This window comes from Lutjanus erythropterus, chromosome 4 (genome assembly GCF_056507025.1).
Source record: "Lutjanus erythropterus isolate fLutEry1 chromosome 4, fLutEry1.hap2, whole genome shotgun sequence".
Taxonomy (NCBI): domain Eukaryota; kingdom Metazoa; phylum Chordata; class Actinopteri; order Lutjaniformes; family Lutjanidae; genus Lutjanus; species Lutjanus erythropterus.
The window spans coordinates 31,709,166-31,725,922 of NC_139320.1; the positions used below are offsets into that span (position 1 = coordinate 31,709,166).

The 16,757-nt window shown below is 39.0% G+C and overlaps 2 protein-coding genes across 2 annotated transcripts; one reads left to right on the forward strand and one right to left on the reverse strand.

Moving 5' to 3' along the window:
* Positions 1–5,796: 5,796 nt before the first annotated feature.
* LOC146328581 (stress-associated endoplasmic reticulum protein 1) lies at positions 5,797–8,956 on the reverse strand. The gene is made up of 3 exons (XM_084717617.1): positions 8,738–8,956; positions 7,697–7,769; positions 5,797–6,423 (listed from the first exon to the last, which is right to left on the reverse strand). Exons 1-3 carry the CDS (start codon positions 8,819–8,821, stop codon positions 6,383–6,385), a joined length of 198 nt encoding a protein of 65 aa, XP_084573743.1. The 5' UTR covers positions 8,822–8,956; the 3' UTR covers positions 5,797–6,382.
* Positions 8,957–9,795: 839 nt separating this feature from the next.
* Positions 9,796–16,182, forward strand: eif2a (eukaryotic translation initiation factor 2A). The gene is made up of 16 exons (XM_084717618.1): positions 9,796–9,891; positions 11,058–11,127; positions 11,234–11,305; positions 11,543–11,661; positions 11,978–12,077; positions 12,167–12,249; positions 12,339–12,412; positions 12,494–12,638; positions 12,819–12,935; positions 13,296–13,452; positions 13,623–13,707; positions 14,144–14,476; positions 14,630–14,737; positions 14,952–15,065; positions 15,334–15,399; positions 15,504–16,182. Exons 1-16 carry the CDS (start codon positions 9,864–9,866, stop codon positions 15,567–15,569), a joined length of 1,737 nt encoding a protein of 578 aa, XP_084573744.1. The 5' UTR covers positions 9,796–9,863; the 3' UTR covers positions 15,570–16,182.
* Positions 16,183–16,757: the final 575 nt, after the last annotated feature.

Below are 16,757 nucleotides of genomic sequence, written 5' to 3' on the forward strand. Positions count from 1 at the left end.
GTCCCTGTAATCGTTTCAACATGAACACATAAACACCTTGTTTACCCACAATCCTGCTGGACGTTATTTACCCATAATCCTGCAGGATAACACAACATGATATTTTCCATAATTCCTCAGGATCATGTCATGTTGTTGTAACTCCTGACTCCTCCTCCTGTCGGACGACATAAACCTGTGATCCTTACGGAACGCCGTGATGTCATCGCTGCACTAAATCACAGATATGAATCACTTCTGAGCCTCGTTCATCAACACGTTGCCTCTGGACACAGCTGGACGGACAGACAACCAATCAGAGCAGCGAAACGTGTGACATCACTTGTCAAATCTGTCAATCATCTTATAGACCCGGCCCCATATTATATAAACTGTTGTGATTGGCCCAATCAGATCCAAGGCCGGCGAACTGTCTGAATCACAAGCCACGTGACTGAGCAGCTGTTTCCTCATGTCTCTCACGGTTCTGTAATAAATCCGTGATGGTTCCACACAGATCTGATGGAACCTTCCTCACATTTTCAATGTTTTGTTTTTTCTGATGCTCTTTTCATCGCCTCTTCTTCTTCTTCTGTGGTGGTTTAATCATTCTCTGACTGGAGAACTGGCGCCACCTGCTGCTGTTCTCCATGAATCAGAGAACACAGAACAGTGCTGGACGGAACTCACTTTTTATTCACTTTTTCTTTGGACGATTTACTCAAAGTTGAGAAAAAGTTTGTGACACATCTAGATAGAAACTTGGTGATAGATTTCTATCAATAATCTATAATCGGGTTGATCATTAAATCCAAAAAATGTTATTGTTTTATTTCTGTTCACAAACTAAACATTTAATGAGGTCAGCAGTTTTATCCACAGACAGAAATATACGGTTATGATTTTATTAAATTAAGCTGCTAACTTTCTGAGTTTATGCGTCTTTACGTTGTTAATTAGTGGATCATCAATTGATCGGGATAATGATCCACTGAAGATGTTTGACTTGTGGACAAATGACAACATTTGAGGATGTCATCTTGGACTTTATATGGACCGAACGACTAATCAGTTAGTGGAGAAAATGATTCAAGGATACAGAGCTGCAACATTATTAAATTAATCTTCAACCATTCTGATAAACCAAAACCTATTTTTGGGCCTATTTTTCAACTGACTTGATTGTGACAGGATTAATTTACTGATTACTTGTTTTGAGTCAGTTTTTAATTTAAAAAGCATCCAAAGTCTCTGGTTTCAGCTTCTTAAATGTGAATATTTTCTGGTTTCTTTACTCCTCTCTGACAGTAAACTGAATATCTTTGCGTTGTGGACAAAACAAGACATTTGACGACCTCATCTTTGCCTCTGATCAAAATTTTCCAACTATCTGTGGACCAAGAAACTGTTAACATTTTTGATTAAAAGAATTACACAAACCGATTAATCAGTTATCAAAATGGTTGATGATCAATTTAATAGTCGATTAACAATCATTTAGTGTGATTATTTTTCTCTTTGTTGTTGTGTTCACACGTCCTGAAGTGACAGGATGAATTAATCGATTAATCAAGAAAATGATCCCATCAGTGAGCTGCAGGTTATTAAGATATTTGATGCATTCAAACATAAAAACACCGAACAATGACGTTCCTGCATAAATAAATAAAACTGGTAGTTCTAGCCTGTTATTAACTGTTTATTACAGCTTTGTAAATGTTACATTGAGGACGTTACAGTAACTGATGAAACATTCACTTCAGTTTAGATGAAATCTTTTGTCATGGCCTGAAAATAGAACCCAAATATAGAAGCTGTGTGATTTCATGTTACTATTATAATACATGTTTCATAATATGAAAATGTGCCACATGTTTTTGTTTATTCGTTTGTTTTGATTTGTATTTGTTTTCTCTGCCTTCATCTGTTCATGCTGTAAATAAAATCCCAATAAGACAAATTTGTAAAAATAAAAACAGACATTAACAACGTAACAAGAAAAAATAACATGATATTTTATGATGAATAAAATTATAACAGACAGACACAGAGACAGACAAGACAAGACAGGACAGACGCTGGTCTGATGTCGATCAAATCATCTTCCAGACGAAGACAAAGGAGACAAAAGCCTTCAAACAAAGAAGAGTCTGGTTTTAACCCTCGCTGACCCACATCTGCTGTTGTTTGTCTGTCTGTCTGTGTGCTCCAGTGATGTGGGTCAAACCGGCTGCGTCCACACAGGGACGACAAATCTGCCTCATCAGGTCCACACTGAAGATACAAGCTGAAGCGACGAGAAAAAGTTTGTTTCCTGAGGAGATTCAGTTCTACATGAAACCGTCTTCAGTCTTCAGGTAACAAACATGCAGGAGATTTTTAAGCTGTTTTAAGATTTTACACCCAGTCTGTTTTTCTTTCATCAGAATGAATTTAAGGAAGACTTAAGGAACAGAATGGCTCATATATAATTATGTAAATACTGTATACATTAACGATATATAACTATTTTTCACATACATTGAAAGAAAAAATTGACAAAGTTACTAAAATTAAATTAAAACTAAATTGATGTACCAAAAAGCTTTAAAACAAGGCAACGATAAATGGTGTGATTTTTGAATGGAATTTGGTGTGCAGGCAGTGAAGACCACCTACACCTGGACAGGTGTGACACTGACTGACCTTCACTCTACTGGACTCTACTCAAACAGCACCACCCTGTGGACAAACAGAGCTTCTGCAGCAGTGAACACTACATCAAATGGATCTTTATCATTTCACACTAAAGCTGCAGCGATTAATTGATTGTCAATTGACTATTAAATTCATCTTTAACTAGTTTGATAATCAGTTATTTGTTTTGGACCTGTTTTTAAAATAAAAAAATGTCCAAATTATCTGATATCAGAATATTTACTCCTCTCTGACAGGAAACTGATTATCTTTGAGTTGTGGACAAAACAAGACATTTGAGGACGTAATCATGGACTTTAATCAACATTTTCTGACATTTTATGGACCACCTACTCAGCTAATCGATTAGTGGAGAAGACAATCAACTGATTGATTGATTATGAAAATAATTGTTACAGGAAACACTTGAAAAATAGGTCAGTAGGTCAAAACTGGAATCTGGAATCATCTGGATTAGCTCAGTATACTGGACTCAGGAAGTTCAGTGACGTCACTACAAACAAGGTGTTCTGAGAGGAGAACGTTAGAGAGAACCTGGACCTGATCAGTCTGACATCATCAACCAACAACAATCAGAAGACCAGGGACGAGACCAGGTGATCTGCAGACAGGTGAGCTGTGCTGGATAAAGTATTGACACCCTTTACTTCAGTAAAAGTACTAATACTCCACTACAAGTAAAAGTCCTGCTTCACTGGAGTAAAAGTATGTGAGTATTATCAGCTGTTATCAGTATGAAAAGTAAAAGTAACCACTGTGCAGTAAAATGTTCCCTGTCAGTAACGAGTAACTGTACCTGTCAGGTAAATGTAGTGGAGTAAAAAGTTGAGTGGAAATATAAAGAAGCATAAAATGACTCATCTACAGTACTTGAGTAAATATACTCGGTTACCGGAGATGACAGAAGCTGAGTATGTGGTCTTTTACAATTTTTTTAAATAGTTGTGGTTTTGTGCAGAAAAGTGGATAAACACCTTAAAGTCAGAGACATTTAACCACAGAGACACTGAGACATTTACGTCTCTCAGACAAAAAGTGTGTTTGAAGCCACAAGATGGCAATTTAAAATATAATACTATATTTTTATTTATTTATTATTCTTAAATATTGTTATTTTTTAAATTTAAAAAAAATGTTTTAGTATGTTCATAATTTTCTTCCAGTGTTTGAAGGTTGGTCCTCTCAGATTTCTTTCATACTTATTAAGGAAAATTTTTCTGACTTTAGTCTTTCAACACAAATTATAAAACAAAATAGAATTCTTCATGAAAGGTTTTGCACTAATTACCTGAAGTAAGCAACTTCCTCGAGGAGAACAAAATGTTCATTTAGTTCAGCAAATACAAATAAAGGCCCATTTCATGTATTAATCGCTTTCCAAGAAATCACAGCCTTTTTGGGATTGTTGCAACTTTTCTAAAATTAAAAATAAAAAAAACATGCAATGCATGTTGCGATGCTTTCAGGCATTTTTTGCAAAGAAATTGTGGGAACAACAGAAAATTGTAAAAGAAAGTTGCCTTATTTTGGTATAATTCGTTAAAAATCGAAGGCAGGTGGTTCCAGGAAGAACGAAACCACACTGTGTTCTGAGTGTTCTAACTAACGTCACCAAAAAGAATCTGCTTTATGTGTAAATGAAGAAGTGAACCTGAGGGCTATTCAATAAAAGTCAAATCTTTTTGGAGCTTAAACTCAAAAACAGCACAAAATTATAAAATAAAAGTACACAGAGTGTTGATAAATGTCAGCTACTAAAAAATGTGTTCTTTTCAGAACCTATGACAAAATAAAAAATATATATGCAAAAAAAAGTGAATAATAAAACAAAATATTGCCATAACAGTTGTGTGGGGGACTGCTGTGATTGGTGGAACTCACAGGAAGCAAAAATTATTGGTCAGATTTCTGGAGAAGTGGCAGAGTCTGGACAAAGTTGCACGGTCACACAGAATTCACAGGGATCAGTAGAATTTTTGTGAATTGTTGGGATCGTCACATACAACTTCCTGGAAGGACTGATTAAAATACACTGATTCAATACCTGAAGATATTTACCTGATTTTCATTATAGCGCCCCCTGGAGAAGAATTCACCAGGTGCCACTTTGTGTTGTACTGAACTACGACTCTGATCATTACAGGAAAGACTGATTTAAAAAAAAAAAAAAAAAAAGGTCCAAACACGTGGAACAGATGTATGTTGATCTTCTTCTTTTTTTAATCAATTAATTGTTTGGTCCATAAAATGTCAAAAAATGTTGATCAAAGTCTAAGATGTCATCCTCAAATGTCTCAAAGACAAAAACTCAAAGATATTCAGTTTCCTGTCAGAGAAGAGTAAAGAAACCAGAAAATATTCACATTTAAGAAGCTGAAATCAGAGAATTTGTACTTTTTTTTAATTAAAAAATGACTCAAAACAACTGATTGGTTAATTTATCCTGTCAGTCTTGTCAGCTGAAAAATAAATCCAAACATCTGAAGAATTTGGAGCAACATCTGCTGCCATCCACATGTTTGGATCTGTTTTTTTCAAGCCTTTCCCATTAATCAATCTGCTGATTGGTAATGAATGAAAAAATATATCAAAAGATTTAATTTACATTCAAAAACTGTTGGAGCCGAGCCACAATAATATTTTTTTGTTTTGCTTTATGTTTAAATATTAGACGTGATTAAACAGATGCAGTTTTGTTATTTGTACACTGGGTGGAGCAGTAGGACGGGAAAAACACAGGTGAGTAGTTTAACACTTTCTCAAAACAGGAATTTAGAATAAAAAATTAAATTAATTCCAATAAAATTTAGGAGCAATTAGTCGATTAGCCATAATTACAAAATCTACCATTTAACAAACAACTCATCTATCAAAGTTTTATTTCCATGACATGTTCCACGTTCTCCTATTGTGTTACATACACCCTTAGAAATAAAGGTGCTGACTAGAACCATATAGGGGTCTTAAGCTTGTACCCAAAGGAGAACCATTTTTGTTCCATGTTCTAACAAAATGTTCTTTATATAAATGTCGACACCACCAGTAAAAACTACAGTCAAATTAAAAAGTCCCCCCTCTTCTGAACTGTCTAAATGTTGAGACATGAAGACAAACACGGCGTCCATGTTGAAAATTAAACTTTATTCTGATCATCAGACAATCCAGGCGACGCTGCACACGGTGCAGACACACCTGACACCTTCATCTCATTAACTCGTCCCACTGAGGAAGAGGAGCAGGAAGCTGCTGCTGCTGCTGCTGCTGGAATGTCAAGAAGAAGAAGGAACCTGCTGCAGGCTGGACTCTGACCCCGCCCCCCCTTCCTCCTGTACTGATAAGGTGTAACCAGAGGGGGCGGGGCCACAGCAGCACAGGTAAACAGAGGAAGGCACGTGTGTGTGTGTGTGTATGTGAAGGTCAGCGAGCAGAGACATGTTCAACCAACAGATTAATGCTGCTTATCAGAGGGGGGTGGGTGGGGTGGGGGGGGTCTTGTTGGTGCTTGTTTTGGAGGCGGAGCTTGTTTTTTTTCAGGGTCTGTTTGGTCGTTTGTGAGCTGGTCGGTTGCAGACGGCATCAAAGTTCAGGAATGTTTTGGTTGGTTCAGTTCGGGGGGGTCAGACGGTCAGCTGATGTTGGCATTGGCGTCGGGAGCTCTGTTGTCGTTGTTGCCGCCGTAGTCCCGCCCCCTGCTGGTGACATCAGTCTACATGCCCATCCTGATGCTCTGGATGATCTGGAAGATGGCTGCAGGAACACAAACAAAAACTTTTATCATGATGTTAACGGATCATATTTGCTGCTGTGAATAATGGATCAAACACAATTTATCAATGAATCAATTATTACCTTAATCGCCAAATATTTTGATAATTAATTAATTGTTTTTCTTTTCTTTTTTTTTTAAATAACAGTACAAATTCTCTGAACTGAATCTCTTTGGGTTTTGGACAAGATGAGACAAGAGCTTATAAAGCTGATGAAAGTTAAATCAACCAATCAGGTTTCTCTTCAGTCTTTTATCAGTTTGTTGTTTCAGCAGGTTTCAGCTGGACTTTGATGTTTGATCAGAGTGAGCGCTCTGTTCACTAATGGATCTTTGTTTGATCAGTTCTTTGGCCCAGAGTGAGACCTCTGTTTACTAACTGATCTTTGTCACGCTCAAACTAACACACACCTGAGACACAACAGGTGTGATTCGTGTTTCTGTCAAAGTGACACGCGTGGTACAAAGTGACCCACAGGCCCCGCCCATGTCATCTGACGCCAACGGGGGCGGGGCTTCAGTCTAAACAACTGATATAATGATTAAATCTGTTACTCAAAACACGGCTCATCAACGACTGGAAAGGTTTTTTTTATTGACTGATCAGAATTTAGCTTTGAGCTGTTGATTAATTAGTCCTGTCACAATCCTCTCAGTTCCTGTAATGATAATTTTCATTACTGATTAATCAGATTTGAGTTCTTACTGTCAGAGAGGGGAAAAGAAACCATAAAATCAGAGAATTTAATGTTTTTAATTAAAAAAACATGACTTAAAACAATTAATTGTTTATCAAAATAGTTGGCGATTGATTTAATACTCAACTGATAATTAATTGCAGCTTTAATGTAGTTTATATAGAAATTAAATCAATTTCATTAAAATAATAAACCTGTCAAATTAATTATAAACTAAAGTTCCTGAAAATATTTTATTTCTTTAGAGCTTCTTTTCTTTCAGAGTCAACAGATGATCAAAAATATAAAGTTTGATTTGATGGAAAATGAAAAGACAGAATATTGATCCAAGAGACGCAAAATTATGATTATGATTATGAGTTGGACTCATTTATTAATTTATTATTATTACTTTATTAGTCCAACTAATAAACTGAACTCACTGATATTAATATTCTTTAATGTTCAAACATCTAACAGCAAACAGCTGTTGGTGTGTGTGTGTGTGTGTGTTTGTGTGTGTGTGTGTGTTTGTGTGTGTGTGTGTGTTTTAAAGAGGAAGAGGAGGAGGACTCACCTGATCCACAGACGACGAAGACGAAGAGTGCAAGCAGCCAGGGGCCGACTCCTTTCTCCTCAGACAGATTCCTCTGAAACACAGACACATGATTAATGAGAACTCACTGGTTCTTTATGTTCTGGTTCTATGTTCTCTCTGTGCACTGATCATCAGTCTGATGTTAATGAGGATTTAAATCTAATAAAACTGATTGCTTCAGAGATGAACTCATTAGTTATTTCAGTGACAGGAAGTTGGTTCTCTGCTTTTTGTTTCACAATAAACTGAATCCATGTACATTTTTCACTGTTTTCTATTGATTGATAGATTTATAATTACAGCTGCAGCGATTAATTGGTCATTAATCAACTATTAAATGAATCATCCACTATTTTGACTTTTTTTAAAGTCCCAATTCTCTGATTTCAGCCTCTGTGAATATTTCCTATTTTCTTTACTCCTCTCTGACAGTAAACTTAATATCTTTGGGTTGTGGACAAAACGAGACATTTGAGGACAACTCTGATCAACACTGTATGGACCAAACAACTAATCAATTCACAGAGAAAATGACTGTAATAATAATCATGACAGTAAAGAGAACTGACAAGATTTCAACGGGATTAATTAATCAGGAAAATGATCAACAGATTAATCGACAGTGATAATATTTATTAGTTGCAGCTCTGTTCGTCACTGGTGAAAAAAAAAACCCTGATTTGCATTGATCCATATGTTGACTCTTGGCTTAATTAATCGAACTATTAACCGGTCCTGCACCCAATTAATCACAGTTTATTGATAATAATGATTGTTGTTACAGTTCATAATTACTTTAAAACACAAATATATTAAATAAAGTTGAAATAAACATGAAACATTTGATTAGACTTCCTTATTTGTGTGACGCGGTGTCTGACTGGGACTTACTGACTGGTTTTTCAGGCTGTATCTGGTTCAAACACAGTTTAAACTGGTTTCTATCAGACCAGTAACACTCCTGGGAGTCTCTCACTGGTTTTAACTTAATTTCCATCAGCTGCTGGTTGTTAAACTCACCGTTGACTTGGCCACGTTCCCTCGCTGAGTGATGTTCTTGCTGTGTTTCTCGTTCGCCATGCGGATTCTCTGTTTGGCCACCATCTTGTTTCTTCTTCTTTAGTTGCTTTTTGGTTAAATTTACTTGTTAGTTGGTATGTGAAGACTTTTCTTCTTCTTTTCGTCCTCTCTTCTTCGTCTCTGTGATGTTTCGGACCGACTGGGAGCTCCTCTCTCTTGTCTACGTACTCAAAAAGATGAAGCCCCGCCTACAGGAACCTGCGAGACCCACGTAAAGTTACTGCGTGTCAAAATAAAACTTCCCGTACCCTCTTTCAAAATTAAGTCATATCAACTCTTGACGTGGCTCTTCTTTACCCCCCATCAACGCGCGCACACACACACACACACACACACACGTCTCGTTCTTTGTACTGTTCCAGCTGTGATGTTTGATTCTTGTCATTTTGTTTCAAAAACAAAGTTTACAGTTTTTGTATTCTTTAAATTTTACTTTTTTTTTTTTAAATAAAATTGAAGCCGAAAGTAACTGTATTCCTAAATTTTTGTTATATTCCACATTTTAAAGAAAATTAGCAGCTACCATGTGCTTCAAAGGTAATCTAAGTTATCTTCATATAAAAGCTTAAAGATGCATTTACATGGGTCAAAGTTTTAGCTTTTCTCTATACAAATATTGTTTCATATTTTCCCCTAACTCGTACATTTGTCTTTTATGGGACTTGTTGCAACAGTTTGGTTTAATTCGATTTGATTAACATTTGACATACTAATTTAAAAAAAAACAAAAAAAAACAAAACAAAACACCGCGCTATTATTTTGAAAAGGGAAGTGACCTCACGGTCAGTTGCTTCCGACAGCTTGATGCAGCTGCTGAACTTCAAACGTTTATAAAAACTTTATTTTTCTTAATTATTGATTTAAAGTGTCTTTTATTCGATAAAAAGTTTTAGTTGATGTGAGAAACATTCATTAAACACTGATTCATCACAGGTTTAGTTTGTTTTTAAATGACGTGTTGAAGAAAAGAGCTGATTGTATGCTGATGTGGCACTCAAAGTCCCGCCTACTGCAGCCGTGACGCACTTCCGCAACAGAACTTTTCTTCTTCCGGAACACGTAAACATGGCGCCCCCCAGCCCGCTGTTAGCAGGTGGGTAACTTCAGTTTAATTCTCTTTTCTTTCAACTTTGTTCTCGTCTTTTCAAAATTCACAGCAACGTGTCGCCGACTGTCATTATCAGCCATTCAGCTATCAGCGACCTGACAATCTTGCGTTCTTTTAGGTAGAAGAAATAACACGCCAAACTCCGTTTAAAATCTGGTTTATTTAGGTTGATTTGTTTTTGGTGAATACTAAAAGTAAACTATCGATGGAAACGAAATCAGTGGAGTCTTTGGATTTGTTCGGCAAAAATAAAATACTAACGTATCGATCCAGTCACACAAATCATCCTATAAAACGTGAACACGCTGTCTGCTCTCTCATATCACCGCCAGTCTCTGAACGGTGGACATGAATGACAAGCTGGATAGACACAGTCAAAAGTCTCTGAAGTTCTGGCTGTTTGACAAATTATATTTTTGCCGAATTAAACAGCTACACTTGTTGACTTGAAGACTGTCTTCAGTTTCATTTTATGTGGCAGGCTTCTCAGCCGGTAGACAAGGAAAATTTTAATTAATAGATTTCCTTGCGGAATTCGGCCAAACTCAGTTTAAAAGTGGAGTAATATTTGTTTGCTTGCAGATTATTTGTTTTATTCAGTTTAAATATAATCTACAGATAGATCTGGTTGTCCACCTTTAAATGAGCTTGAGGCGGTCGGAGATGAGATGTTTGCCGAATTGAAACGTCACACACGTCGGTTGAGGAGCCACTCAGAGTAAAGCTTTATGTATAAGATTTTCTATCTGTTAGACAAAGATAATTTCAATTAAAAGATTTCTTAATTAAATTCGGCATTCATCCTCCAAGTTGGAGATCCAGGCTATTTCTTACTGTTCTTACTGTCATGTTTTTGATAACAACAAATCTCATTTATTTTCACATTGATCAGCTGTCAGCTCACAGTATTGTTCATCAATTGCTGATTAAGACTGATTGGATTACTGTTGGAGTGATCAATTAGTGGCTTCACTGTCTTTTCCACAAACTAACAAGCAATCAAAGATCTGAAAATAATTTAACCTAAATGTTTGAAGTTGTTTTTAAAATAATTGACATGAAAAATAGATATGAAAGAGATATGAAATTGATTTGTGTTTTGTCTAATAAACTACTTAACAGTCACAGTTGTGTGTTTACCCATGATTCAGTGCGTGCATCAGACGGTACGTCTCTGCTCGGTGGTCCACCAGCATGTGAGCAGCACTCGGCCTTCCAGAGGTAAAAACATACCTCAGACCTACATCATCATCAGTTCAGTGTGTGTGGTGGTCCTCAGACAGATCAACTGTGTGTGTGTGTGTGTGTGTGTGTGTGTGTGTCTCAGGGACCCTCGGTCCAGCAGGTGTGTTACTTTCTGCAAAGACGGGACGCTGTTCGGCTGGTGCAACGGACACAAGTAATCATCTTCATCACTCTCACTCATACAACAACAACAAAAATAATAATAATAAGTGATTTCATGTAAGAAGAGCAATTCTACATCAAAACTAACAGCTTGTGACTTAAAGGGCTATTTTACTAAATATTAAAAAATGTTTTAACCTCAAAGATTTCAGTCAAAAACATTTTTTCAAAGTTACTGTTTCATGATTCTTTAAATCTGACCTGACCTGTCTGTGTCTCTGTCTCGTAGTGTCTCTGTGGTGAACACTTCAGACGGCTCCATTGTGATGACCTTTGACCTCCCGAAGACATCTCATCTGGATTTTTCTCCCCTCAACAGTGTCCTGGTCACCTGGCAGCCGTACACCAGTAAGACATGAGACGGACAGATAGAGAGACAGAGAGATGGACAGGGTCAGATTAAATAAAATGTGGACCTGAGAGGACATGGGATGAGACAAGACACCGATGAGTTGTTATGTATGCAGCTGTAACTGTTTTGTAGCTAACTGATGCTAAGCTAATGTTAGCATGCTAATGTGGAGCACAGTGTATTTTTTCCTCTATTGTGTCTTCATTTGTCACAGCAGCAAATCAATTTTAAATAAGTTGTATTAAACAGATTCTGTGGTGTCTGCCTGTCTCTCTCCCTGTCTGTCTCTCTCTCTGTCTGTCTGTCTCTCAGAGACTCAGGACAGTCCTCAGGGTGAAGCGAACCTCCAGCTGTGGGATATTAAGAGCGGTCAGCTGATCAAAGCTCTGTACCAGAAGAAGGTCGACAACTGGTGAGACTCATCTGTCTGTCTGTGATTGTCTTTCTGTGATTGTCTTTCTCTTACTCTCTGTCCATGATGGTCTCTCTGATTGACTGCAGGTGTCCCAGCTGGTCAGATGATGAGAAGATCTGTGTGCGGAGCGTCAACAACGAGCTGCACTTCTACGAGAACAATGACTTCAGTAAGAAACCACAGAGACCAGTAAAGACCAGTACTGCCTGGTTCTGTCCCAGTATGAATGAGGTCCTGATGGTTCTGGTTCTGTTTCAGATACGATCTCCAACAAACTCCACATGCAGAAGGTGTCTAACTTCGTGTTGTCACCTGGAGGACAGCCCAGCAAGGTGAGCGATCATACTGTGTGATCCAGGTGAGGAGGTCCACGCCTGGTCCTGGTCTGATCCCGTCCTATCTGTCCTCTCCAGGTGGCGGTCTACGTCCCTGGAAGTAAAGGAGCTCCCTCGTTCGTCCGTCTGTACCAGTACCCGGTCCTGGGAGGACCCAGCGCCTCCCTCGCCAACAAGAGCTTCTTCAAGGCCGACAGAGTCAACATGCAGTGGAACAAGAAAGGTGAGGACGGGAGACAGGGACCTCGTCCTCTTCATCATCTGATGTCCTCAGATTATTTCACTTTAAAGACTCTTTAATGTCCCCTGTGGAACAGAAGAGAAATACTGAAGAATCTTAGAACACTTAGAACATCCTAAAGAATCTTGAAGGTGCTTTAATGCAGCTGTCCGTCTCTCGTAGCGTCTGCTGTTCTGGTGACGGCGAGTACTGAGGTCGACAAAACTGGAGCTTCATATTACGGAGAACAGACGCTGCATTACCTCGCCACCAACGGAGAGACGGCGCTCGTTCAGCTGCGTGAGTACACACAAAGTATACTACAGAGTACTACTGTGAGTACACACAGGACAGCAACTAGTGGCTGTTTTTAATTGTCCATTAATCTGTTGATCATTTTCTCCATTCATTGATTAATTATTCCTGTCAGTTGGAAAATAGTTATTTTATAATATTTTCCTGTGATGATGATTTTAATGTTTTTGTCCTGAACTCAAAGATATTCAGTTTACTGTCAGAGAGGAATATAGAAACTAGAAAAAAGTCAAATTTAAGAAGCTGCAATTTGGACTTTTTTTCTTAATATGACAAAAAACAATTAATCAATTATCAAAACAGTTGAGGATTATTGACGATCTTCTTGTGTTCCTGTTTAAACAGCGAAGAACGGTCCGATCTACGACGTGGTGTGGAGTCCAAACTCGTCAGAGTTCTGCGTTGTTTACGGTTTCATGCCAGCTAAAGCCACCGTCTTCAACCTCAAATGTGACCCCATGTTTGACTTTGGAACTGGACCACGCAACGCTGCCTACTACAGGTGAGACGGAGCACACCTGTCGAGGTTCAAACAGGTCACTGCGTCAGTCAGATTGAACCAATCAGCAGCTTCACATCTGCAGTTTCTCTTATGTCCACCAGGTGGCGTTGTATTACAGCAAATGTGAGTCTGGTTTGAACATCATGATTGTTCTGTCCTCATGTCTTCAGTCCTCAGGGCCACATCCTGGTCCTGGCTGGGTTTGGGAACCTGCGGGGACAGATGGAGGTCTGGGACATGAAGAAATACAAACAGGTGAGGAAGACGAAGAGCAGAGACACAAACACAGAGATGAAGATGAGCTGATAAACACAGAGACAGTTTCTTTAATCAGAGTTAAGACCTCATGGACAAACTCTGTTGGACACATTTGAGACATGATTTATAAGAAGCAACAGAGGAGGGACACCACACTGTGACCAGTGTCCTCACAGTCTGTCCCTCTGCATCATAAATGAAACAATACACAACTCAAATATATTCAGTTTACTGTCAGAGAGGAGGAAAGAAACCAGAAAATATTCACATTTAAGAAGCTGAAATCAGAGAATTTTGAAGAATAGTTGATGATTAATTTAATACTTGATTAATCATTGTAGCTCCAGTTGATTTGACTGTCTCCTGTCATTTATTGAGCTGGCGTGAACCTTAATTTTTTTTTATCTTGACTCTAACTTGTCTGTCCACTTAGGTGTCCAAACCCCAGGCGCCAGATGCCACACATTTCTCCTGGTGTCCTGACGGCGAGCACGTTGTCACGGCGACATGTTCTCCACGGCTGCGTGTCAGTAACGGTTATAAGATCTGGCACTACACAGGCTCCGTGCTGCATAAATGGGAGGCGGCGGCGGGTTCGGAGCTCTGGGAGGTCCGCTGGCAGTCCTTCCCTGACGGCAGCTTCCCCGAACGGCCCATCAAGTACCAGGCTGCCCCCAGCGAGCTGGGAACCACACAGGCCGCGCCCACTCAGGCGTACCGCCCACCTGCTCTGAGACATCTGCCAGCCACACCCAGCGCCAAACTGGTGAGGAACCAGGACTGAACTGGTTTACAGTTAATCACACAGAGGTTCAGTTCACACCTGGTATTAACAGGGCCTCAAAAACTACAACTCCCAGGGTGCATTTCACTTCAGTATGTTGATGTATAACCTTGTGTCTGTCTCTGTGTGTGTCAGCATGAGGAGGAGCCTCCTCAGAATCTTCGTCCTTCAGGAGAGAAAAGTGTCTCTAAATCAGCTCTGAAGAACCAGAAGAAACGAGAAGCAAAGAAAGCTGCTAAACAGGTGACCGATGTCAACCAGTCAGAACATACTTCCTGTCAACTGATGGTTCTCCTGCCTCTTCATCCCTTTTCTTCGTCCTCTTCTTCCTCCTCCTCCTTCTGAAGAGGAGAACCAGCAGCTGACAGGATTACACTTAACTTCTATTTTTAAAGTATGTTAATTGTTTGTTAGTAATATTAATCTGATAATAACAAATATTCTAATTATTATGCAGGAGGCAAAATCTGAACCTGGACCTCTTTCTGACCCCGCCCCCATCAGCAACAGCCAATCAGAGCCAAGCAGTGGCGACCCAGAGACTGACAAGAAGATCAAGAACTTAAAGAAGGTTAGAGTTCATTCACAGAGAGTAGAGCTACATTCAGCCGCCACCAAAAACTTAATTTAAACACACAACAGTGTTTACATATACCTCACTGATTGTAACACCTGTGACACGCCCACATACCTGAGAGCCCACTGTGCTCCTTCTGCACAGTGAACCTGCCTCAGGTGTGCAGGCGCATGATGTTCTGAGCTGTGATTGGTCAGTGATTCAGTCTGTGTTCTGAGCTGTGATTGGTCAGTCAGTCATGTGACGTGCTTCTGTGTTTCAGAAACTCAAAGCCATCGAGGAGCTGAAGGAGCAGCAGGCGTCTGGAAAAGTTCTGCAGAAGAATCAGGTGACCAACAAACACTAAATCATATGCAATTTGACTCCATGATTAACAATCAATAAAAGTGATCAGGTGTGTGAGTATCACATTGATCGGTGTCTGTGTTTCAGCTGGAGAAGGTGCAGAAGGAGGAGCAGCTGCTGAAGGAGCTGGAGGAGCTGCAGATCAGACAGTAGGAGGAGCTATAGGAGCTACAGGCCCCGCCTCTAATCCCACAAAGCACCACACATACACACACCACAGAGACGACTGCTGTGTGTGTGTGTGTGTGTGTGTGTGTGTGTCAGAGACATTTTTTTTGTTGCACTTAAACAGACTGTTTTGTTCACCTGATTGAACTGATTGGTTAGCTGGTTAATGTTCTGTTCTCATTCACCTGCTGCTGAGAGCATCAATCAGTCCGCTGTGTCTGGAGGCTGCCCAAAGGATTCTGGGACATGTAAGAGGAAGCTGTGGGGTTTGTGTGTGTGCGCGCGTGTGTGTGTGAGGCTGAACACCTGCTGAGTTTCAGAAAGTATTTTCAAAGAAACATTTCAACATTTAAAGAACTTAAAGTGTTGACATGTTCCTTAACACAGTGTGTGTGTGTGTGTGTGTGTGTGTGTGTGTGTGTGTGTGTGTGTGTGTGCGCATGCCCAACCCATTTAAGCCCTGTTGCTATGCAACATCTGTACAGACGCTGAAGCCTTTGATAGTGATTCTGTCAGAATAAAAGCCTCTTCATCTCCACTGCTTTTAACAGCCAATGGTTTGAAATCAGCTCTAATAAACTGTTCATGAGTCACTGAGTCCAGCTGAGTCGTCTCTACTTACACAGTGTGTGTGTGTACACATGTATGTACAATTACCTTCATATACTCTAGAGTGCAGTGTATGTCCGTCTGCTCCACCTGTTTTCACATGTTTGGACCTATTTTTCAACTAGCAATCACTAATCAATTGGTTGTTTGGTCAATAAAATCTAAGAAAATAGTGATCAGTGTTTCCCAAAGTCCAAGATGACATCCTCAAATGTCTTGTTTTGTCCACAATTCAGGATATATTCAGTTTACAGTCAGAGAGGAGTAAAGAAATCACAAAATATTCACATTTAAGAAGCTGAAATTAGACCATTTGGATTTCTTTTAATTAAAAAATTGGTCACATAATAACAGGATGATGATGATGGATTCAGTGATGAAGCTGTGATGCAGTTGAAAGGTCAGTAAAAGTTCATGGCTGCTGAGTATAGAAACCACTGAAACTGACACAGCATTCTGATTTAAATCACTGAATTGACCAATAATCAATAGTCTGTTCATCAAACTTGTTTAATTTTTCACATTTATTGATTTATTTTAATATTTTTTTTATTATTATTTTAT